This window comes from Sarcophilus harrisii, chromosome 4 (genome assembly GCF_902635505.1).
Source record: "Sarcophilus harrisii chromosome 4, mSarHar1.11, whole genome shotgun sequence".
Lineage (NCBI taxonomy): Eukaryota > Metazoa > Chordata > Mammalia > Dasyuromorphia > Dasyuridae > Sarcophilus > Sarcophilus harrisii.
The window spans coordinates 100,662,036-100,685,205 of record NC_045429.1 but is presented as its reverse complement, the minus strand read 5'-3'; the positions used below and the strand labels follow the sequence as shown (position 1 = coordinate 100,685,205).

General features: G+C 42.7%; 1 protein-coding gene across 9 annotated transcripts in view; it reads right to left on the bottom strand.

Moving 5' to 3' along the window:
• Positions 1 to 915: 915 nt before the first annotated feature.
• Positions 916 to 23,170, bottom strand: part of IKBKE (inhibitor of nuclear factor kappa B kinase subunit epsilon) — a 31,067-nt gene continuing 8,812 nt past the window's right edge. For 8 of the 9 annotated variants that reach the window (XM_012547840.3, XM_023501900.2, XM_023501901.2 and 5 more), the window contains 16 exons: positions 21,973 to 22,133; positions 20,169 to 20,279; positions 18,875 to 19,054; positions 17,173 to 17,369; positions 16,354 to 16,418; positions 16,161 to 16,252; positions 15,674 to 15,760; positions 12,283 to 12,355; positions 12,027 to 12,139; positions 10,739 to 10,815; positions 8,688 to 8,727; positions 7,003 to 7,104; positions 4,699 to 4,795; positions 3,472 to 3,584; positions 2,842 to 2,913; positions 916 to 1,750 (listed from right to left, as the gene is read on the bottom strand). In XM_012547840.3, coding sequence (XP_012403294.1) covers positions 1,687 to 1,750; positions 2,842 to 2,913; positions 3,472 to 3,584; positions 4,699 to 4,795; positions 7,003 to 7,104; positions 8,688 to 8,727; positions 10,739 to 10,815; positions 12,027 to 12,139; positions 12,283 to 12,355; positions 15,674 to 15,760; positions 16,161 to 16,252; positions 16,354 to 16,418; positions 17,173 to 17,369; positions 18,875 to 19,054; positions 20,169 to 20,279; positions 21,973 to 22,133 — 1,644 coding nt within the window. In that variant the 3' untranslated portion in view covers positions 916 to 1,686. Of the gene's footprint in view, positions 1,751 to 2,841; positions 2,914 to 3,471; positions 3,585 to 4,698; positions 4,796 to 7,002; positions 7,105 to 8,687; positions 8,728 to 10,738; positions 10,816 to 12,026; positions 12,140 to 12,282; positions 12,356 to 15,673; positions 15,761 to 16,160; positions 16,253 to 16,353; positions 16,419 to 17,172; positions 17,370 to 18,874; positions 19,055 to 20,168; positions 20,280 to 21,972; positions 22,134 to 23,170 lie in introns of those variants that run through there. The other variant, XM_012547842.3, reaches the window with a different exon arrangement.

Below are 23,170 nucleotides of genomic sequence, written 5' to 3'. Positions count from 1 at the left end.
TACAGGAGAGGCAATCCCAACCTGAGGGGTAAGGGATGATGTCAGGGAATGTCCCTTGATATTATTTGTAAGGAGGAAAAGATAATAAATGTTCAAGGGGAAAACTGGGACACTGATACATTGTTGGTGGAATTGTGAAATAATTGGACAATTCTGGAGAGAAATTTGGAACTATGCTCAAAGGGCTGTGCACATTCTTTGATCCAGCAGTGTAATTACTGTGTCTATATCCCAAGGAAATCATAACAGAGGGGAAAGGACCCACATGTGCAAAAGTGTTTGCAGCAGCTCCTTTTGTGGTAACAAAGAATTGGAAAATGAGCAGATGCCCATCAGTTGGGGAATGGCTGAACAAGTTGTGGTATATAAAGGTAATAGAATATTATTGTCCTACTAAAAAAAGTTTGTTCATTAGAACAAACTGATTTTAGAAAGGCCTGGAAAGACTTACATGAACTGATGCTAAGTGAAACAAGTCAGGAATACAACTTACACAATAACAGCAAGAATGTATGATGATAACTATGAAAGCCTTGGTTCTTCTCAGTGGTTCAGGGATCCAAAACAATCCCAATAAACTTTTGACAGAAAGTCTACATCCAGAAAAAGAACTAAGGAGGCTGAATCAATACATGCTATATTCACTTCTTTTTTCAGTGTTTTTTTTTAATCTCTCCCCTGGTTTTTCCCTTTTGCTCTGATTTTTCTCTCCTAACATGATTCATAAAGCAATGTATGTTAAAAAATAAATAAATTTACTAAATATTATTTGTAGGGGCTCCACTCTCATTTTTCATTGCTTCCAGATCTGCTATCATTCCCCTCTCCCCACCTTCCCTTTGATTTATTGGAGACTCTCCATCCATCTCCAGCAAACCAAGGTCTTGCAATTAGGCACCAAACACAAAGAAACAGAAAAGTTAGCCATGTTTTTATTCAGTGGGGTTGAGGTCCTTTTCCCGACGGCCTTCAGGTCCACTTCTCCATTACTTTCAAACTCGGAATATGTGGGTTCCTGCTAGCTGGCAGGGCGATCTTGGTTGGTTGGTTTGTCCAGGCCCTTCTGAAGCATCTCAGAAAGAAGTATATGGAACAGCCCAGGTATTCAGTCCTCACTCTAGAGGAATGATTACATTTCCTCTTACAGTCTGACTCTACCGATCTGGACTTAGGCCAAAGAATAGCCAGGAAACTTTCCACCCGAACACATCAGGTTTAAGGAGAAATGGGACAGAACAGAATGATGTATTGCCTCTCATCAGATACGTTCAGAGGAAGGAAGGCAGCATCTTAGGTCAGCATCCACAGAAAATCTCTAGCGGTTTCTTCCCAGCTTCCTAGGGTAGCAAACCTCTGAATCTGAAGGGGCCAGGAAGGGGTGTCTCCATCTTATCTTCCCAATCCCTATATGAGCTGAAGGGCACAAGGCAGGGATATACATGGACCAAACTTTTATAACACAGAGGTCAGCCTTAAGCAGGACCTTCTCAGTACATGGAAATCCAGCGTGTTTCACAGATCTCTGGTGTTGTAGGTCCTTAGTGTAATTGAACCCATGGGAAAGAATAGTGAGAGGCAATTCTGACCCCTGACGGCCTGAAGGGAAATAGGATGAGGTCAAATATGGAGCCCAGCCTTGCCCTGTGTCCAGTTCCCTATGGTGTTGACGAACTCAGTTTCTTAAGTTCAGGATTCCACCACATCACTCTCAGCTCTCAAAGACCCAGGGGTGGGGGGGTCTGTACTTAACCTGTAAACAAAAGGCATATTTTAGATTTTCTTGTATAGAAGACAAAATATTTCTGCTCCTCCAAAGTTTAGGGGAATAGGGAGAGAGGAGGGGCAAGGTCTGATCAGCCAATCAGTGAACAAGCATTTATTAAGTTGTACTGTATGCAGGGCAAGGCAAAGGACAGTCCCTGATCTCAAGGAGTTCTCTGAAGGAGACCACAGGCAAAGGACTATATACATATAACAAAGACAGTGTAAAATGGAAAGTAATCTCAGAGGGGAGGGGAGAAAATTGGGAAAGGCCTCCTGAAGAAGGGGAAGTTTGAGCTGAGTCTTGAAGGGATGCTAAGAAGCAGACGAGACAAGGGAGAATTCCAAGTTAATGACTTTCACATCAGAGGGAGAATTTGAATCCAGGACTTCCTGACCCTAAGCAAAGTGCTCTAGCCACTAACACTATGCTGACTCCTAATACAGAGGACATTATAAAGTGACAACCTCACACCACTGATTCACAGACCAGCAGACGGTCTCCCCCAAGAGCAAAAACAGACTTTGTCCATAATTTAATGGGAATTGGATGGGTCATGACAGTCTGAAGAAAGACTGAGGCAAGATCTGATACATATTCTAAAAATTCAAGTATAATAATAATAATAATAATAGCTAGCATTTATATAGCAACTACTATGTTCCAGGCACTGTGCTAAATCAACTCTTTACAAATATTATCTCAGATGATTCTCAAAACAATCCTAGGAGAAAGGTGCTATTAATACCCTCATTTACAATTTAGGAAATTAGTAAAAAAAAAAAAAAAAAAAAAATTAAGTGACTTGACCAAGATTATACACCTAGCAATGGCTGAGGTTAGTTGGAATTCAAGTGCTGCAAATCACCCTCACTGTTCTGATGTGACTCTAGGTTAGTTTCCCAGATTTTAAAGTTTAAATAGGAAGGTCAATAATTCATCAGACTTACCAAGATAACCTGAAAATGGCCCAAACTGATACCTGACTGCTGGGGAATTCTGAGATGTATTTGTTTTCCAGACCGGGTAGGAATGGCCACTCAATCCAAAAGAAAGGTCGTTTATCTTTATGATCTTACCTCTCAATGATCTGATTATTGTATTGGAGATCAAAGGCTAGTAACTTCATTTCCTCTCGGAGTTCTTGAATGCTGTTTGAGGAACCAACAAGACAGATTTAACATTCATTCCAGGACTGATACCAACTAACTCCACAATCAGGAAGACAAGTTGGAAGGATCTATCTCTCTATGATATTGCTCCATTTTTCATAAAGCTCCTTCCAGAACTGTTCCCAAAGGATCATGGGATTTAGATCATAGGATTATAGAGTTAGATCTGAATCTAAGATCATTAGGTCCAACCCCCTAATTTTATAGGCAAGGAAAATGAAGTTCAGTTGGCGTCCAGGGTCACATAGATGGCAAATGTCTAGAACGGGATCTGAACTCAGATCTACTTCAAGTCCAAGGCTGTCAGCTTTTGAGAGATTTCCTATATCCAGACTTGACCTAAGGTAGGACAATGTCCTATTCCCTTCACTCCCTTGCTCTACCTTCCAAATCTTTTTTTTTTTTGGGGGGGGGGGGGAAGAGGCGATTAGGGTGGCTAGGATCACACCATTAGGAAATATCTAAAGCTAGATTTGAATTCAGATCCTCCTGATTCCAGACCTACTGAGCCATAAATTGGCCCCCTCCCAAACTTACTGAAGAACCAGGTCCTTTGGTGCTGGTCTGGAATAAGCAGCAAAAGGAGGAGAAGAACTCTGAGCAGCTTTCATTCTGCCCTGCCAAAGCCGACGAGATAACCGATCCAGTACCTGAAAGGAAAAAAAATATTTGCTTGGGTCCCCTACCTTACCAAGTAATCTCTATAGCTCAGCTGCCTATTGCCGTAAGCAACTTCAAAAGGTCGTCTTGTCCAGTGTCATGCCTGAAAAGATTGAGCATCCACCCTATTTTAAAAGCTTCAAGGGAAGGAGGTACTGTGAGTGGGTAACTGCCTTCACCAGTGTTTAGTCATCAGATTTTGAAAAGTCCTTCCTTCTCCCTAACCTATATGCCTCTTGCTGCAACATATACAATCTGTGGGGAAAGCAAAGCGAGGATATTTGATATCATCCAGGTCAAGAAAATCACCAGCCTCTCAATCAACTAGAGTATGTGTAGGAATGTTTGGGGATATATACCAGTGTCTGCTGGAATGAAGGAAGGAAGGAAACAAGAGTTAATTAAGCACCGATTGTGGGCCAAGCACTGTGCTAAATGCTTTATAAATATTATTTCATTTGATTTCTTTCATAACAGCTCTGGAAGGTAGGTGCCTGAGGAAACTGAGGCAGATGGAGATGAATTGACTTGACCAGAATCCCACTATAATTAAAGTCTGAATTAAATTGGGGTCTTCCTGTCTCTAAGGCCAGCAATCTAACCACCTCTGTTGGGCAGTGAAGTAATATGTGATTTTTCTGGATCTCAGATGGCTCATCACAGTTGTCCTTATTTTGGTCTCATCGATGTGAGCACACCCAAAACCAAGCAGTCAGGGAGGGGTGGAAGGCCTTGTATCCCCTTCCTTATACATAACGAAAGAATGGAGATTACTCATCTGAGGTAAGATCCACCTGGATAAGTGAAGCCACAAGGCATTTGTTTGAGAGAGTGACATGGCACTGGTCCCACACAGTCCCACCCAGGGATGTCACAGCATTACAAAAGCAGCCCCAGGAAGTCATTCCTCCCCACCCCCAGCTCAGGTACCACTCAGAAGACATGTGCAGCAGCATCCCTTCCCTGGCTTAGGTTGGGAGAATGTCCTTCCTAAACTAAACCTGTCTGGTCTGAGTGAAGGGCAGTTCTACCCCAAGGCAGAAAGATGGACCCAATGACCCCAAGAGTCACTGCCCAGCAAGTGTAAATTGAAGGGCACCTCACCTTGCTGAGTTGCCCCTGGGCTTCTTGTGCTTCTTTCTGACAAGTGGCTACTGAGCTGCTGACAAGGTAGAGATGTTTCCTTGTCTCATGCACTGTCCTACAGAAGAGGGATCAAATAAGATTTAGTTATGGGTTGAATGCTTTCTAGTTCAGCCATCCTTTCCACTTTGCACTGCTTCATGGGCAAAAGGATGCCCAGGGGAGAAGGGGCTGATCATTCCACATCTGTCCCAGTAACTCCATACGGGGCTCCCTGGGGGACTGGCTTCCTTTAATTAGCCATTTGCATTCTTCAGTGCCTTTGCCCCTCCAGATGTGCACTCCACTCACACAGACCCCAGTGTGATAATGATGATGAATTCTGACTGATATTAGACTCTGGTCTCATAATCATCATATGGTAGAAATCCCATTATGACAGAGATGTCGAAGGAAAGGGATCCTATTTGTCTCGTGAGCTTTCCCTTTAGCAGGGAGAACCACAACGTGAATGATGAATTCAGAGACTAGGCTGTAAACCTCAGTTCAGACAAATCTGGGATGGGGACTCGGGGTGTGTGTGTGTGTGTGTGTGTGTGTGTGTGTGAAATGTTTGAGAGCAGAGTACATCTACTATTTAAGCAGATTTTCCTCCTTCCAAAATGTCCAAAGCTTTGACCTTACTTTTCCCACCAAGCAAGACTTGAGCAGATCTATAGCTCTTTTCTGATTTGTGCCCCCTCATTATTATGTGTATGTGTATATATATATATATATATATATACACACACACACACATATATATGTATATATACACACATATACATTAGGTATATATACTATTATAGATATATTGTACATATATGTGTGTTTATATGAAAAGTAATGTATCTCTATTGCATATAGGTGTGTGCCTACATGCATGTGTATATATGTGTGTCTGTTTTGCATCCATTCCTATATGTATGAGTGTGTGCATCTACTGCACATGTGTCTACATATGTATATGTGTTTCTTTATGTGTATAGTCTCCCTTATAAGAATGCAAATTGCACTCAAGAGGAGTTTAATTCATTTTTTTCTCTGGTCCTTATTTTGTGTCCCCCTCCAATTATTTTATATGTGTATATATATTTTGTGATATTTTATATGTGTGATATATATTTTATATATATCATCTCCTCTTTAAGATATAAGTTTTTTCTGCTCGCAGTGACCAGCATGCTGCCTGGAACACAGAGATGCTTAATTAATGCTTTTTTATTGGTTGATACGCATAGGAGGAATTCCGGGAATGAGGGAAGGGTTTTGAAAGTGATTGTTATGGTAGAGACCAAATTCTAGAAAAGTTACCATAATGTAAATGTTTGCTTAAGAACAGATACTAGTTTGTATACTTTGTATCCCAAGTGTGTTATTGTTGTTCTTGCTGTTCAATCCTATCTGACTCTCTCTGACCCCTTTTAAGGTTTTCTGGCAAAGATATTTGAATGGTGGCCATTTCCTTCTCCTGTTCATTTTACAGATGAGGAAACTGAGACAAATAGGATTAAGTGACTTGCCTAAGGTCACACAGCTAGTAAGTATCTGAGGCTAGATTTGAACTCATGAAGAGGAAGCTTCCAATCCAAGGTTGGTGCTGTATCCAGGCTTAACAAAGGATTGATGAGTTGTTGGATTTCCCCAGGATTGCCCAACAAGGCAGGAGTGAGAAGTTCTGCCTCCCAGCCCAGGGTCTCTCTCCTCCAGATCATGTTTACTTTTCATTCCAACTAACTACTTGTGTAACCTTGTGTAAAACACTTTAATCTCTCTGGATCCCTGTTTTCTCATCTGTAAAATGCGAGTTTTACTAGATGGTCTTTGAGGTCCCTGCCAGCTCCATATCCTATTGATTTGTGTTGATTCTTTAATGGGACCATCTCCCACTGTGCTCAGCTGAGTCTGAAATCATTCCTGGTCAAAGAAAAAGAGAAGGGAGGTCGGAGTGTAAAGATATTGGACAGATATCCAAAGCCTCTTTAGGGTTAAGAGAGCTAGGAAAACCACACCTCATTCTCTGACTCCCTTTGTACCCCCTTTATCAGGAGGCCATTAATCCTTGTGTCTAAAGGATTCTGAGCCCTGGCTTGAGTGGGAGATTTCCACTCCCTGAAAAAAAAATCCTTAATGAAGGTTTAATTGTGGGCAGTGGAGGAAGGGGAAAGAGTGGTGAACATAGGATGTTATCTGGTGACTTAGAATGATTTATTCCAGATGTTGGAGCATTATGATAAGGAAGGGATGCTTCAGGAGAGAGGAAAGAACCCTGGGCTTGCCCATTACCTCATCCTCTTGCTGTGGATGAGAAGAGCTGCCTGATACTTCTGCACACAATCCTCTTGGAAAACCAGAAGGAGTCTTTTAGCTAAATGTCCAAAGTTCACCCTAAAAAAACAAAACATGGAAAATAATTTAGAAGTTATCACCAAAAAGAAAGCCAGTCTCTTCCCTAAATCCCAGAATCACTAGGTACATCATATTATAGCGATGATGGTGAAAATAATGATAGTAACATAATAAATAGAACTGTCAAAGCACATTTATCTAAATCTTTGTCTCTAAATGGGTACTGCATTCAAGAGGAAGAAAAAAAAAAGGCTGAAAGTCCAAATGGAGAAGGTGAGTTAAGCCCACACATCTACTTTCATACAATGGCACCAAAAAACAACAAAAGAATTTCTAAATAATTTCCTGGGGGGCAACTAGGTGGCCCTGTGGATAGAGATAAGGGCCTGGAATCAAGAAGATTTATCTTCCCAAGTTCAGGTTCAGCCTCAGACACTTACTAGCTGTGTGACCTTGGGCAAATCACTTCACCCTCTTTGCCTCAGTTTCCTCATCTGTAAAATGAGCTGGAAAAGGAAATGCAAACCATTCCATTATCTTTGCCAAGAAAACTCAAATGGGGTCATAAAAATTTGATATGACTGAATAAGAATAAAAGCAATTTCCTCATGATGTTCATGAAAAGTGGGTAAGATAAGTATTACTATCCCCATTTTACAGATGGGGAGACTGAGTCTCACTCAGAAAGGTTAAATAGTCCATGGTCACACAACTAGTTAGTGTTAAAACCAGGTCTCCTGACTACAAATTTCAATCCTACTATGCCAGAAGGTTTCCTAGAAGAAGTGAGTGGACCAGAGCAGGATTTTATGGAAGGAAAGACTGCAAAGGGCAAGGAGGAGGAACAGGAATAGCGAATTGGAGATTGAGCTCTCTAGCTCCGTGACTTTAAGCAAACTGAATCTCTGGACCTTCCTCCTGATGAAGGTATCATCCAACCACTGGCCATGGGAGGCAGTCAAGGCTTTGTGTAGGTGTGCCAGACTTCAGGCAATAAAAACTATCACCCACAACCAGCACTAGGACAAGAATTCCAGCCAAAAGAACATTGGACTGGGAGTAAAGGAGACTTGGGTCGGCCATTAATTGGTTGTGTGACCTTGAATAAATCACTTCCCTGCTTTGGCTCTCTCTCTCATCTATAAAATATAGGACTCTGACTAAATGAGCTTATCCACCAGCTCTAAACTTCTGAGTTGGTAAGAATGTTAGTTCATCTCTCAGCCTCAGTTTACTCATCTGCAAAAAGGTGATAATTCCAATTGGACTCCATACTTCAAAGGGTTATTATGTGGGTCAAATGAAATCATGTATACAAAGTGCTTAGTGTTTTGCTAAGTGCCATATAAATGTCTGCCATTATTATTACCATTAAAAAGTCCCATGTTATACCAGAGTGGCTAGCAGTTTCCCAGGCACTTTGCTTAGCCCTAGACAATGTACCATTACATAGATCAGTCCTTCCAGGATTAGAAAGACTGACATTGAGGTCCCATATCACCTCGAGGGGGTGTCAGTAGTCAAGCAAGGAAGTGGAGAGAATGGGGCATGTGTACATCCCTAATATTGGGCTCTTGGCACTTCTCCCAGACTCCTGGTGCACACATAATCACATTACTCACTTATCCAGCTTGTGGATCTGTTCCTCGTTGTATCCCAACCCTAAACAAACAAGAGCAAAAGGGGGAATCAGAGTCAGTTTCCATCAAAGTAACTGTCCAGTGAGCCCTGGGGCTAAGGCAAAGCGTGTTTATTTAATAGGAACTCAGGAGTTTAATAAAATAGCATAGGTACCATAATAATCATTTCAGTCTGAAACAGCTGAATAATTAATTCATGTATCAACAAGCATGTAGTAAGCATCTACAATGGCACTGTGACAGACTCCAGGGGTAGCAAAACATAAACTGAAATTTCCCCTTGTCTCAAAGAGCTTGTTATTTATTTTTCTTGACTCTTTACTAATAGTTCGTCCAGAATTTCTCTGCAATCCCTAGGAAGGTCATCCCGATCATTCTCCTAGGAAATGTTGCCCTCTACTGGTCTTCTAGGAGAATATAACGCCAGGTTAACTGGACTCAGCAGTGGATAGTGCTGTCTTTGGAACTTCCCCAGCACCTCCCTTTTGGTCTCTCCCCAACCTCCCACTTCCCTGTCCAGTGTCCCACGCCCTCAGGATAATCTCCAATATGCACAAAATGAAAGAGGGCTAAATTTGGAGTCACAGGGATTAGATTCAGAGCTAAGAGAAGGGGAAGGAAACAAGCAATCATTAAGCACCTACTACATGCCAAACATTACCCTTTTATTTTACAGATGAGGAAACTGAGGGCCAGAGAATTTCAGTGACTTGCCCAGGCTCACCCAGACAGTGTTGATGACAGGATTTAAACTCAGTTTTTCTGACTCCAGGTGCAAATATATGTAACAACTAGAGGGCACTGGGTTCAAATCCTGACTCTGTCACTCGCTACCTTTATGATCTCAGGCTAGTAACTTCCCTAGCCTCAATTTCCTTAATTTTAAAATAAGGAAGATGGCCTAGATGATTTTGAAAAGTCCTTTCTATCTTTAAATCTATGATCCTACATAGTAAAAAAGCCTTGGGCTTAGATTTCATAACAATAAGATCTATTTCAAAGTGGGATAGGCTCCACATCAGGTGGTAAATTCCTTCTCACTTCAGCTATTCAAGCCCAGACTGGATGATCACTTGTTGAAAATAAAGTCAATGACCTTCTCGTTTTAGGTGGGGATTGTATTAGTTAACCTCTAAGACCATTTTCAGCTTTGAGATTCAATAATTTTGATTCTGAAAATCAGAATTCTACAAAACAATACTTCACCAATATCCAAGAAAGGTGCTCTGGAGAGGTCTGGCTCAAGTATCCGAAGGGATTTTAGCTAAGTGAGTACATAGGATGAACTTCTGGGAGAGTCAAATTTAAATACACATGCCTCTTCACAGAATGCCAGAGTTGAAAGGGATCTTAGAGAGCTAACCAACTTTTTCAATTCCTTCATTTTATTAATGGCTAAGTGAGCTAGCCAAAATCATGTGTGTATGAACCAGGGCTAGCACCATACTCCAGTTTGAAAACAAAGCCAAATCTAGTGTTCTCTCCATTCTACCACACTGCCCTTTCCACTCCCACGATGCAGATATAAGGACTAAACCACCTTTAGCACTTTTTTTGCTGCACCCCAGTCTTATCTTCCTTCTAGCTGGCCAGACTAACCTACTTGTAATGATAATTGGCTCATATATAAGTCCTTCAGCATTCTCTGAACACATTACTTCCCATCTTGCTGGCCCTTGCCCATATTGCCATTTCTCTCTAATTGCTCTTCTTCTATCTATTCCTTCATCTGTCTTTCGAGGTCAACTCTTCCACAAAGCTTTCACTGATCTTCAGCCCTTGCTGATCTCTCTATTCCCTTACACTCAGCTTTTCGGAATCACATCAGCCATTTTGTACTAAACAACAAGATCACAGTAGGTTGTACCACCTCCGTCCTTGATCCCCTCCTAACTAGATTGTGAACTCTATGAAAACAAAAGCTTCTAATGCTTCTCTGTAACCTTTTAATGTACTGGGCATGGAAGAGCCCCACTAACTAAATGATTGCAGGGAGCTCAGAATGTCACTTGTCCCGTTCCTCAGCTGCTCACCTGGTCTCATCCTGGCTTTCTTGAATTGTTTGTAGATGACATTCATCTTGTCCAGGCAGCATTGAATGCGATGGGTGCTGCAGATCAAGAGAAAGGCCCCAATGGGCAAGTCAAACATTAGAGAGAATCAGTAGCATGGAAAGGAGATTGTCTGTCTTAGGGGTCAGAGGAAACCCTCCCCACCATAGCTTTTCCAAAATACGTAGTCAAGAGGGAGATGTTGCCATGAGCTGTCCCCATATGAGCCTTTCCTGATATCTGCTGTCTCTTCCTTCCCACTCTCCCTGGCAAAGGTATAACTGTACCAGTTATCATACAGAGGAGACCGAACAAGGATTACCTCTTCTTTGCCTCCTCCAAATGTCACATACTCTAAAAAGAGCATGAGGCCTTTAAGATCACCAAACTCAAAGAGGAAACATTCAGGCACTGAGGCATATGAGATACCAGGAGTGGTGGGAATTGGCGGAGGAAAGGGAGTAGCAGGGCTTTCTTAATTTGTCTCCTCATCTTTTGTCAGGTCCCCTTTGTGGGATCTTCTCCCACCAGAATGTAACTACACACACACACACACACACACACACACACGTATGCATATGTATATATGTGTATATATATACACAGATATGTATATATACATACATCATAAATATACATATATATATATATATAATTGTTTCTTTCTCAGTGTAGGAAGGGGGAAGAGAAGAACAAGGAAAATAATTTGGAAACCAAAACTTTTAAGAAATGAACTTTTAAATTTCCTTACATGTATGGGAAAAAACCAAAATATTAAAAATTTTAAAAAGAATGTAAACTCCTAGGGGGCAGAGATTATCTTGGCTGTTTTTGTATCTTTGCTGCTCAACACAGTGCCTGATATGTAGTATGTAATTAAATAAATTCTCGATTTGTTTATAGCTCCATCTATCTATCAAATAAATCTTCACACAAAGGATAAGATTGTTATCTTAACAAATTCTGGGGGAGCCTCCTGGAGGCAGGATGAAGAGCAGGATTTGTCAAATTCCCTTTATAAAACCCCTGAGTACTTCAAGATTTGAAGTTGAGCTTGGGTCAGAGAACCTGGATCAAAACCTGGCCTTGCACATTTTCATGTTTTCCCTGTGTGACTTTAGGCAAATGACTTAGTTTCTCTGTGTCTCAGTTTCCTCTTTCTTAAAATGAGGGGGTTGGATTAGACGGTGTCTAAGGTCCCTTTCTACTACAGTTCTGTGAATTGTGACTCCTCCCAACCCAACCTTCAAAAAAGGAAAATCCCACAGACCTTCTGTCTTCATGTACCTGATCCCAGTTCTTCACCAGCTCAGAGGACAGGCTAGTTAGACTAGTTTGAGTCTCCACAATATTTTGAGAACATCTGGAAAGGATCTCATTAATCTAGGGAGCAGAAAAGAAAAGGTTTGTGTAGTTCTCTTGCTCATCAGAGATGTCCACTCAGAAGTGAAAGTATGGATAAGTGGCCTTCCCCAAATCATTCCAAGGATTTGCCCTCATTCACCCCACAGCCCAGTTGCACTTACAGTCTGCAGCTTGGACTTCAGGTCTGCTGCCTCCTTCAGTTCTGGTATCTCCTCCCCAGTCATGGAGGTGAAGCTGAAACAAAAAAGACTATATTCTCCAGATATGTTTTGAATTCTGCCTCTCTGGGCCACATGGGTGTGGAAGTAATACTCATCTACCATTTACTAGGAGCTTTGGGGGCTGGTGTTCTGGAGTAAGGAGCAGGATTTAGAAATTCCTGCTCAAGAGACTCTTGATCACCTGAATTACTTCAACCTGGTTCACTCACTTGATAAAACCATAGGCTGCAATGTGCAGTTAATAGAGACGACGGGCTATGATCGTTCACTCCTTTTACAAGTTTTAAAAGAGCCATTCCAAATCTGAAAAGAGTCAGTCTTTATATGTCATTGCCCCTGTTACCCAAACGCTAGAATTTAAGGTTAAGGGGACTTGATCGATCTCCTAAAGAACAGCAACCTCACATCCCTACCCTCAGTCTCAGCCCATGTACGTACACACACTGTGCTCAGATAAATTTAGGGTTTAGAATTTTAGAATTTTGAATTTTAAATTGGATGTGAGCTGATGTAAGGAGGTTGTAGAGGAGGAGGGTGAGGAGCTCTGCAGAGGAGGATGAGCAGGTAAGTTAGAAAAGTAAGCATTAGCATCAACATCCTAGCCTTCACTCTCTTGCTTCCCCCTTTTCCTCTCCCAGCCATAAAAGGTATGTAGAGAAAATAACGGAAAGCCTTTACTAGTAGTGTGACCAAAAGCATGCCTTTTAGCCTTAGTTTTGTCATCTATAAATTGAGAACTGTTGCACAACCTCCCTCACAAGTGTGTTGCAAGGAAAAAGCTATAAGGCTTGGAGGGGAAAAAACAACCAACAACAATGTTATAGAAAGGAGAATGATTTAAAGTAAGGCTGGAAATCCATAGAGTTTAGTACAAGTTTCTCTCATCCTCAAGCAATCTAATGATACCAACAATGAGTTAGCCAGGTGTAGTAGGTAGAACCCTCCCCCCCCCAAAAAAAAATCCACTGAGTCAGGAGGCAAGGGAGGGTCTGAAAAAGAGATCATGAATCAAGGGGGCAGAGGTTCAGCAAAGGGGGGAGAAGGTGCTCAGCAAAAAGAAAAGGGAGCGAGGAGAAGGAGACCTCCCTATTGCCACCAAGATGAAAAGTTTAGTAGTCTTTCATAATCTAGCCCCTTCCAACTTTCCCAGTCTCAGACTCTGCCATCCAGTGATGGTCTCCTGTCTGATCCTCACACAGGACCTTCCATCTCTCTGCTTCCAGCATTTTCACTAGTTGTCCCTGGAAAGCTCACCTTCCTCATCTCCATCTGGCTTCCATCAAGGCCCAGCTAATCCCCTTCTGTGGAGACCCTTGGGAATCCCCCTTAATTCTAGTGCCTTCTCTCTGTTCATTCATTATCCCTGATTCATTCTGTATAGAGGTCATCTGGTCATAGTTGTTTGTATGTTGTTTTCCCCATTAGATTGTGAGTTCCTTGGGGACAGGGGCTATGTTCTGCCTTTTGTGTAAGTATGTATGTATGTATGTGTGTGTGTGTGTGTGTGTGTGTGTAGTGATACACATATATATCAAAGGTTAGATATATATATATCATATATAACATATATAATAAATACATATATATAATATCTATAAAATATATAATGGTGATTTTATATATATATATATATATGTATCAAAGGCACTTAGCACAGTGTTTGGCACATAGTGGGCACTTAATTAATATTTGCTGGCTTGACTTGAAACAGCCAGAGGGAAAGGTGGGGGGAGTTCAACCAAGGAGGTGGAAAACCTGGAAAACCACCATACACAGAAGCCTTTGTGTACCATCACCTGTGTGCCTTGGGCATTGGTTTTCCCCAAAAGTCAAAGCCAGCTCACTAAATCATGTCAAATTTCACTCCTGGAATTGCTGGTGCTTTCAGACTCAGAGTAAAGCACAAAGGATTGAATATGTTCATAAGTGAATGGAATCATGTAATGCTTTGGAAGGGACTTTGCAAACTGAGTTGTCAATGCTTTTATTATACAAATGAGGAAACTCGTCCAGAATGGTTAAGTTGTTCAAGGTCATAGAAAATTAGCAGCATAAACCAAGTAGAGAATTTACAGCCTCAAACCCCATTTGCCTCACAACAAACTGACTTCCTGATGGAGGTTTAAATGTTCCTCAAAAAAACAGGTGGCTCTGGAGTACAGGCCTCCCAGCTACAGTGATCTCATTTCTTCCAGGCCCTCCCTTTTTTCCTTCCCTTCTCCCCCATGTTAATGTTGATTCTGCCACAATCCCAGAAGAGAGAGATGTAGGGCAGCTGTGAGTCAGCCCCCCTGCAAAGGAAACTCCCGACTCCTCCCTGGTGGAAAGGGGAAAGAGGGGAGATTTCTAGATATATCTGGCTTCTGTCTCAGTTCTTGTCTCCAACTAACGGGAAAGAAGGAGGAGACTGACTTCCCAACTGGGACAGAGACTGAGGGCCAAAGATCAACTCTGGCAAAATGTAACTCTCCAATTCCCTTGGGGTAATGACATAGCAGCCTCCTATCTGAGAAGTCCCAGAAACCTCTTGCTCAGTTCTTCTCTTTCCTTCCCTTCCCCTCACCCACCAGCTTTCCCCCTCCACTCTTCTTTGAGTAGTCTGAGATGAAGGCAAGAGCCATAGGGTTAGGAGACCATGGGCCATAGCATCAAGGAGGAGGGAGAAGGAAGGACTCCTTAGACTAGTCAGAAGATCCCAGAGAAAGAAGGAGAAGGAAGCTGCAGACCCTCTTAAGGTATCTGGACTGAGTCATCTAGTTCAATTGTTATTTTCCATCTGAAGGATCTGAAGACTAAGGTGATTTGTTTAAGAATCAGAGATAAAGAAGCTACGTCATCCAAGTTCAGAGACAATGATCTTTCCACTATTCCATGTTACCATCTGGTGGGCTTGTGTGGGTGTGGGTGTGGGCGATTTGGGGGAGTTGTTGCATGGTGACTCCCAGACCTCCCTCTCTTAGGCTTAGTGAAGCCTGAGCAATGCCAGCAAGTTCAAAACTTCCTCTGGCCAGAAGACTTTGCTTGTGATATAACAGTGAGGTAGGCAGAGGCGGGAATCCTGCCAGGAAGGGCAAAGGGCCCCACCTACCCCTTTCCCAGAAGCTTTGCTGGGTTCAGTCATCAAGAGGAAACTGGATTAAAGAAGGAGCCAGGCTTTCCAGTCATGGCCACCAAGGTTTATACCCTGTTCCTTAAGGTAGCAAGGAAACAGCTAAATCCTGGAGGACTGCTGGGAAGATTAGGGCATGGATGCAGGAAGTAGTCAGAGACTCAAGGGCATCAGAATGAGGTTTCCGAGTTTTCTCCCAGTCACCTTAGTTCAGACACCTACCCCTCAGTGCCCAGACTGGGGCTCAGGAACAAGAGAGCTGACTGAGTGGTCTCCAGGGTCCGCCCACATGTTGTCTTGAGCTCTTCCCTGTATGAGATCCAAGTCCCACCCACCCCATCACTAGAGGTTAGAGGCTCCTCTATGTGCCAGGACCCCGAGCTCAGGCCTCAAGTCTTAGGGAACCTAGGCAGCCACCTGATTCTATGAGGGACATCGAGGGGATGGCTTGGGTTAGGGTTAGAGGAGCAGGATAGGGCTAAGGATCACAGAGGGGGACAAGATGAGGTGACAAGGAGGGAGGGTAGGGAGTAAAAACTCCCTAGTAATAAGGGAAGAGCTTGGGAGGGTCTGGAGTAAGTGCCCAGAGGAGGGGGAGGGGTCTGGTGGTCTAGCTTCTGCAACTCCTACCCAGGCAAGATGATGATCCCCTGCCCCATCTGGTCCCTTTCTCCCCTTCCCCAGCTCACTCCCACCTCAAGGTACCTACACCACCCAATGCAGCCCCCGAAGCATCATTTCCTGACCGTCCAGCAGTGTCCTGGAGATTCGCAGCACTTGGTGCCCCACGCTCAGCACACCCTGTGACACAGACAGGTGGGCTCAGGGCCCACCCTCCCTCCCACCTTTTAGGGAGGTTCCCCCTCCCCTCTGCTCAGAATACCGGTGGCCCTTGCTCTCACCTTAGCTGTGTTGTAATCAGCCTGCAGGTCCACCTTGGGCACAAACTTGGGAACATCCAGGGATGCTGGGGACAGATTAGGAGCCTGAGTACAGCTTCCAAGCAATCCCACCTTCTTACATTCCTTTTAATTTTCAGCTCCAATTCACTTTTCTATCACACACACCCCTTTCCCCTGTGCCCTATTCGACAGCCCTAATCCTTCTGATCTGTCCTCATCTCAGTCTCCTGGGACTTTCACCTGTCCTTCCCAGCAGCCCCCCTTTCTTATTTCAAAGTAATCTTGTCTTACATTTGTGTTCTGATAGTGACCTCTTGTGGTCATTCTAGAGAATAACATGGCTGGCTTCTCAATATCAATTAAAAAGACCCTAGTTGCGTATTTTTTCCATCCTTGCTCACGCTGCACCCAACTCCCACGTGGCACAGAATTTAAAACCTCTACATGGAATTAAGGGCAAGACTGGGAGAGATCTCATCCACGCCTGTCTATCTACATTTAATATAACACATGAAAAGCAATTTGTAAATCTTAAAACAGGATAGAATCGTTAACTAGTCTTCCTCTTCTCATTAGATCCAGGAACTCCCAAAAGCCAAGCTAAGCTGTTACAATCACCCACAGTCTCCTGACCCATCTAGGTGATGGGTGAACAAGGACAAGGCCCCGAGGGGTCAGGGCAGAGATCAGCCAAACACAGCCAGAGCCGGGAGAATCCTCCAGGCCTCCTGGGGCCGGGAACCTCGTGGCTTCTGATTTCTCTGCCTTCTGCCAGAGAAGAGTGACAGGAAACGCCAGATACGCTTCAGCCCTACTCACGGTCTCTGAAGGCCAGGCCGATGGGATTTTCATTATTTTCATTGAACAGGATCAAAGGGCTGTGCTCCGTGGTATGGGCCAGATGTTGGGCAGGAAGGCCGGGCTCCAGGAGGCAAGGATGGCCTTCAAAGAGGTACCCCTGGTGGCTGGGCTCCACGCTGGTCTGCTTATACACAGTCTCCAAGAAGATGGCTATCCTAGAGGTAGGAGGGATAGACCCCGATTTAGAACTTCAAGGTTCCAGAGCATTCTCCTCATAAAGGACAGAGAGGCAGGTAAGGCAGGGGTGAAGATTCCCTTTGCAAAGAGAAGGAATCAGAAGCTCAGAGAGATCAAGTGGCTTATGCACAGTCACAGAGCCAGAAAGTGGCAAAGCCCCGGAGTAAATGTCTTGAACCCAGTTTTACTGTCTCCAAGTCCAGGATTCTTTGCTACTTTTCTAAAAGCATGGTTGAAGAAAGAAGCGGCTCCAAAGGCCAGCCTGAGTTAGGGTGGGAGAGGAAGAGCCCATAGGGAGGTAGAAGATCATCCAATCTTCCACTTGTGCAGAACATTCAGTCCTGAAGCACTCTATAGGATATGATAGCAAGGGACAATTTTAGAGAGAGAGAAGTAAATTGAAGCCCAGAGGCATAAAAAGGTGGCCCTCTAGTCACATGAAACATGGAAAAAACAGAAGCCAGACAGGGCAGCAAACACAAATTAAAAACAAACATTGGACCTGAAATCTCAGATTTATATTTATTGCTTATGTAATCAAGGGCAATTTATCTGGACCTCAATTACTTTTGGACCCTAAAGTCTTTTTCTAAGACTAAAGGGCCCGTTGAAAACTTATTCATGCATATGTTTTGAAATAAAAAGCTTTAATCAAAAAAACCCAAAAGACTAAAGGGCCACATGCATTTATTGAGCATCTACTATGTGTTAGGCACTGTGCTAAGCACTGAGATTTAAAAAAAAAAAAAAAAGCAAAAAATAGACGGCTGGACAAAATGTGGTATGTGAATATAAGGGATACTGCTGCGCCCAAAGAAATAATGTTAAACTGTGGAGTCATTGAGAGCAGAGAATCTTATGCTTTTCCCCCATGCCTTTCTTTGAATCCTCAAGATTTTAGGGTCTGGCACACACTAAGGGCTTAATGAATGCTAGCTGATGAAAGGGACAGGATCAGGGAAACCTAGAAAGATTTGTATGAACTAATGCAGAGATGGAAAGAATTAGAATAATTTATACAATAGCAATACCATAAAAAAAAAACAAGTAACTTTGAGAGATCTCAGAACTTTGATCAATACAATGATCACCCACTGTTCCAGAGTACTGAGAGCACGGAGCCTGTTCTCTATATCTTGATAGAGAGATTTCTCTACATACATCTCATTTCTCAAAATGAGAAATACATTTTTGGATATGACCAATATGCAGTTTTTGTTTGTGCATGTTTGTTACATGGATTTTCTTTTTACTTTCTTAATAGTGAGGGGGATGAAAAAAAAATAAATGTTTACTTAAAAATAATTAACCTACCCTTCCTCCAAAAAGAATTCCCAAACTTCTATTACCCTTCCTCAGACACTCAATCCTCTTCTCTCACACTTTTTTTCCCTCCAGTGAAAGCGTAGGATCTCTCTTATAATGGAAGAGGAGGGGAGTTCCTTCCCATCTTCCCTTGCACAGTAGCTATGCTCTTACTTACGTGTTGTGGGCATGAATGTAGACATGGTGCAGGACAGCTTGAGACAGAGAAAATACATGGACCACGATCCGCTGAAGGATGTCACTGGTCTCAGCGAAGAACTGGTCAAACCCCCAACACTTCTCTTGATCCACCTCCAGGATATTGGCAAGGATAGGCACCAGCTGGGCCTGCAATCCCCTGTTCCAATCCGGGACATGAATGAACTGTCAGTAGCCAAACCTGTTCCATTTTAGTCCTGCACTCTTTCTCATCCATGCAGGAAAATAATAACGTTCACTGAAGGAAAAGTCAGAACTTTGTGCCTGCTTTCTCCCCTGGCATCTTACTGTAACAAAAGTCCTTTCCTGACCCCTTTATATTTCTCCCATCACCATTATCAAATTCTTCTTCAGTGAAGAAGATACATTTTCCTCCCAAGATACATTTAAAATGTATATGTACCCATATATTTGTATATAGTCTTCCCCTTTAGAGTGTGAGCTCATTGGGCAGGGACTATTTTGTGCCTTTCTTCCTGGATCTATCCCTTTCTGCCATTTATCTCTAAACTTCTTGAAAGGGGCAGTCTAGTCGCACAGTGGCATCAAGCATGGAGTCAAAAAAAAAAAAACTGAGTTCAAATCCAGACTCTCTGTGATTCATTTAACAGCTGTTTGCCTCAGTTTCTTCATCTATAAAGTGGGGATATAATAGTATCTACCTCCCAGATTTGTTATAAGGCTTAAATGAAACAATATTTATATTCAGCACAGTACCTGGCATGTTTTAAGAATTACATAAATGATGATGATGATGATGATAACAATAAAAGACTCCTGATTGGCTCTTCTCTTTCTTTTTTATACCCTTATAATCTTTCCATCCTCAGTGCCTTTGTTAACTCAGTGCCTGGAACAGAGGAGGCACTTAATACTTGTTGACTAACTTACAAAGCTGTGGGAACTAAGTAGAGCAAGTATTCCCATTTTACAGATGAGGAAATCACCAACATTACAAAGCAAGAAGTATGAAACTAGGAGCTGGAAATGTCAATCCAGGTTTCTTCAGAGTCCAAGGTAAGAATTATTTCTACTAAACCTTAGGATTGGTCTGGTGAGATTGGATGGGAGAAGAAGGGGGGTCCAGGAGGATGGAACTGACTTAGCATAGCATTGACAAAGGAATGGACAAAGCTTATCACAGATCCAGCCAGGACTGGGGCCAGGATGCAGAAGTCTTAGCTCCCAGTTGGAAAAAAGGTATGGGACAGACCCAGGCCTTGATCTTCCTCAGCCACGGGATCACTACTTACAAGGATAGCCTGCAGGTGATAGGCAGTTTGTAACTCCACTCCAGGGGACCATTCTCTCGTTTTTGGGTTCCTGCAATGGCCCCAGTTGGTTTTTCTGTCGTGATCTTGAACCTGGAAGGAAGGGGAACCCAGGATCAGGAGAGACTCTCAGGTTATCATGTCATTGCAGATGAAAGAGAAGGGTGGGGGAGAGGGAGGGTCAGAAAAAGTGGAAGCAAAGAGACAGAGAAACACAGAGAGAAACAGAGATGTAAAGAAAGAAGGAGAGAGAAATAGAGACACACCCACAGAAGCAGAGAGACAAAGATGTAAAGAGAGAGGGAAAGAGAAGGGGGAGGGAGGGAAGAAGGAAGGAAAAGAGAAATGGAAGGAAGGAAGAAGAAGGGAAAGAAGAGAAAAAGGACGGGGGGGGGGAAGGGGGGAAAGAGCAAGACATTAAATATTTTGTTTTTTCCTCACAACAACCATGGGAGTTAGGTGCTATTATTATCCCCATTTTATAGATAAGGAAATGGAGGAGACATAAGCTAAATGGTTTGCCCAGGGTCACACAGGTTTAAGTATCTGAGGCCAGATTGAAGTTGGATCTTTCTGTCTCCAGACCCAGGATTCTAACCATTGAACCACCTAGGTGGCACATCATAGGAATGGAAGCTTCAAGCAGGCAAGTTCTGTTACATTTTTGTCTTTGTATCTCCAGCCTACTTAAACATAGTGTCTGAAACATAATAGGAGCTTAATATATGCTTATTAATTATTATTCATTTTTTTCTTTTTCTTCTGATTTTCTCTCATGGTTTTTCCCTTTTGTTCTGATTTTTCTCTCTCAGTCAAATTCATAAAGAAATGTGTCCTTTTAAAAAATGAATGTACATGTATAATCAGGAAAAAATAAAACAATAAAGTTTTAAAAAAATGAAGTCACACAGCAACTCAGTGATGATGCTGGCAAACAGGACTCTGGAGTACTAGCCCTCAGGGAAGTGCCTTCCTATTGTATTCAGGTGAGTTTCCTCCTTTGTCTCTAGTCTTTCTGGACCACCAGTTATACCTGGTCCTTCTGTATACTCTTACTGCATAATATTCCACCATCTACAGTGTCCTTGCCTTCCTCTCAGCTCCAAAGGCTCTCTCTGATTATTTCAGCCCTGACAATTGAGCCCACATAATTTTAATTCTGATTTCAATTTGGTTCCTATCATTCTCGTGATTTTACACATGTCCATGCTAGGCTAAAAACTCCCTGGGTGGGCCTTTGCATCCGCTCTTCTGCTTGAGGCAGGTACCAGATCACCCACAGCATCCTATATATGCCCAGCACCCAAGATGGCGTCTGCCACCTTGTGAATGCTTGGTGAATTTAGTTATACTCAGTAGATACCAGACTGCTAAGGGGAAGGTCTAGAGCTTCCATCTGAGAATTCCTCGCTCTCAAAGGGAGGCAGAGGTAACAGGATTAAGAGGAGAGAATATTGCTATTCTTTGTTCAAGGACTTGTTATGGGGAGAGGAATGGATGAACCAATGGCATATGACCACTGATTAAGAACTAGCTTCTATGCTGGAAAAAATCATACAACTCTCCTCAAAAGGACCTAGTTTCAAAGCCCACTCGGAACATTCATTCCTTCCCTCTGTGCCCTGAGGAAATCCCTTCATTCCCCTGGATCTCAGTCTCCCCATCTGTACAATGAAAGAGTTGGGTTCTGTGATTTGTGGGGTCCCCTCTGGTGCTGGGTCCAGGAGCCCTCCCACCCCTGAGGGCACTGCTGCCAGTTTTCATTAACTCCTGACCCCTGGCCTACATGATCTCCTTGTTGCGTCGAGGCCCACCAAAGGGGACAAAAGGGAGGCTGCCTGTGGCTGCGTGGTACAGAGTCACCCCAATGCTCCACAGATCCACCGTCACCCCAAAGGCCTTCTGCTGAGGTTTCCGGAGCACTGCTCGTTCATAGACATCTGGGTGCTGTGGAAGGAACAACCAGAGAAAGATCGTTGTTGGCTCATGAGATGAGAAGGGGTCAGTTATTTGGGGGGCACACAAGTGCTCTTTATCCCTATTGCCCCCACACCTCCTTCCGCTTCCTTTATCTAAAATGCAACCAATTTGTAATCCATTTAAGTCACTGCCTCATCTTGACAGTGGAATCTGCCCAGAGTCACCGTTTCTGACACAATGAGGTAACAGATCAGAATAAATAATTCATTAAAACTTGGAGTCAAGAAGACCTGGGTGTAAATCCTGCCTCAGCCATTTAACAAGCTGTGTAGTCTGCAGTAAGTCTTCTCCATACCTCAGCTTTCTCATGTATATAACAGATTTGGACTTGATGGTTTCTAAGATTTCTTCTTGACCTAATCTGTGATACTCTGAGAAATTATGACACAAAAAGAGTGTCTTTAGACTGAATTTCTCTCAATCACAAACTCTTCGGGCTTCAGTTTCTTTCTCTGTAAAGGGGCTGGATCTTTCTGTTCTAAATCCACCATTCCACGAGATGAGCAAATCTCACTTTCCAATGGGCTTTGACCTCCAGTCCAGGACTATATCAGCTCTGGAAATGGCCCTAACTTCCCTTTCTTGGACTGAGGGCCTCTAAAGAACACAATCTGCAGGGCAGGGGAAGTCAAATAAAAATAGGATGGAGGATGAAGGGGTTGGTGGCTCAACCTAGCCTGGGGGAAATGGAGGGAAGGCAATGGATAAATCCAGTTGTTCTACCAGTATCAGTATATTACCATATATTCGTATAATATATAGTAATTCCACACATTTATATACTGATACCATAGTATGACATGATACCTGGTCTAATACTATAGTATAATATGATACATAGTATAATATATGATGATACTATTGTATAATATGATACATGGTATAATATATGCTGATACTATAGTATGATGCATGGTATAATATATGCTGATACTGTAGTATAATATGATACATGATATATGCTGATACTATAGTATAATATGAATCATGATATAATATATATT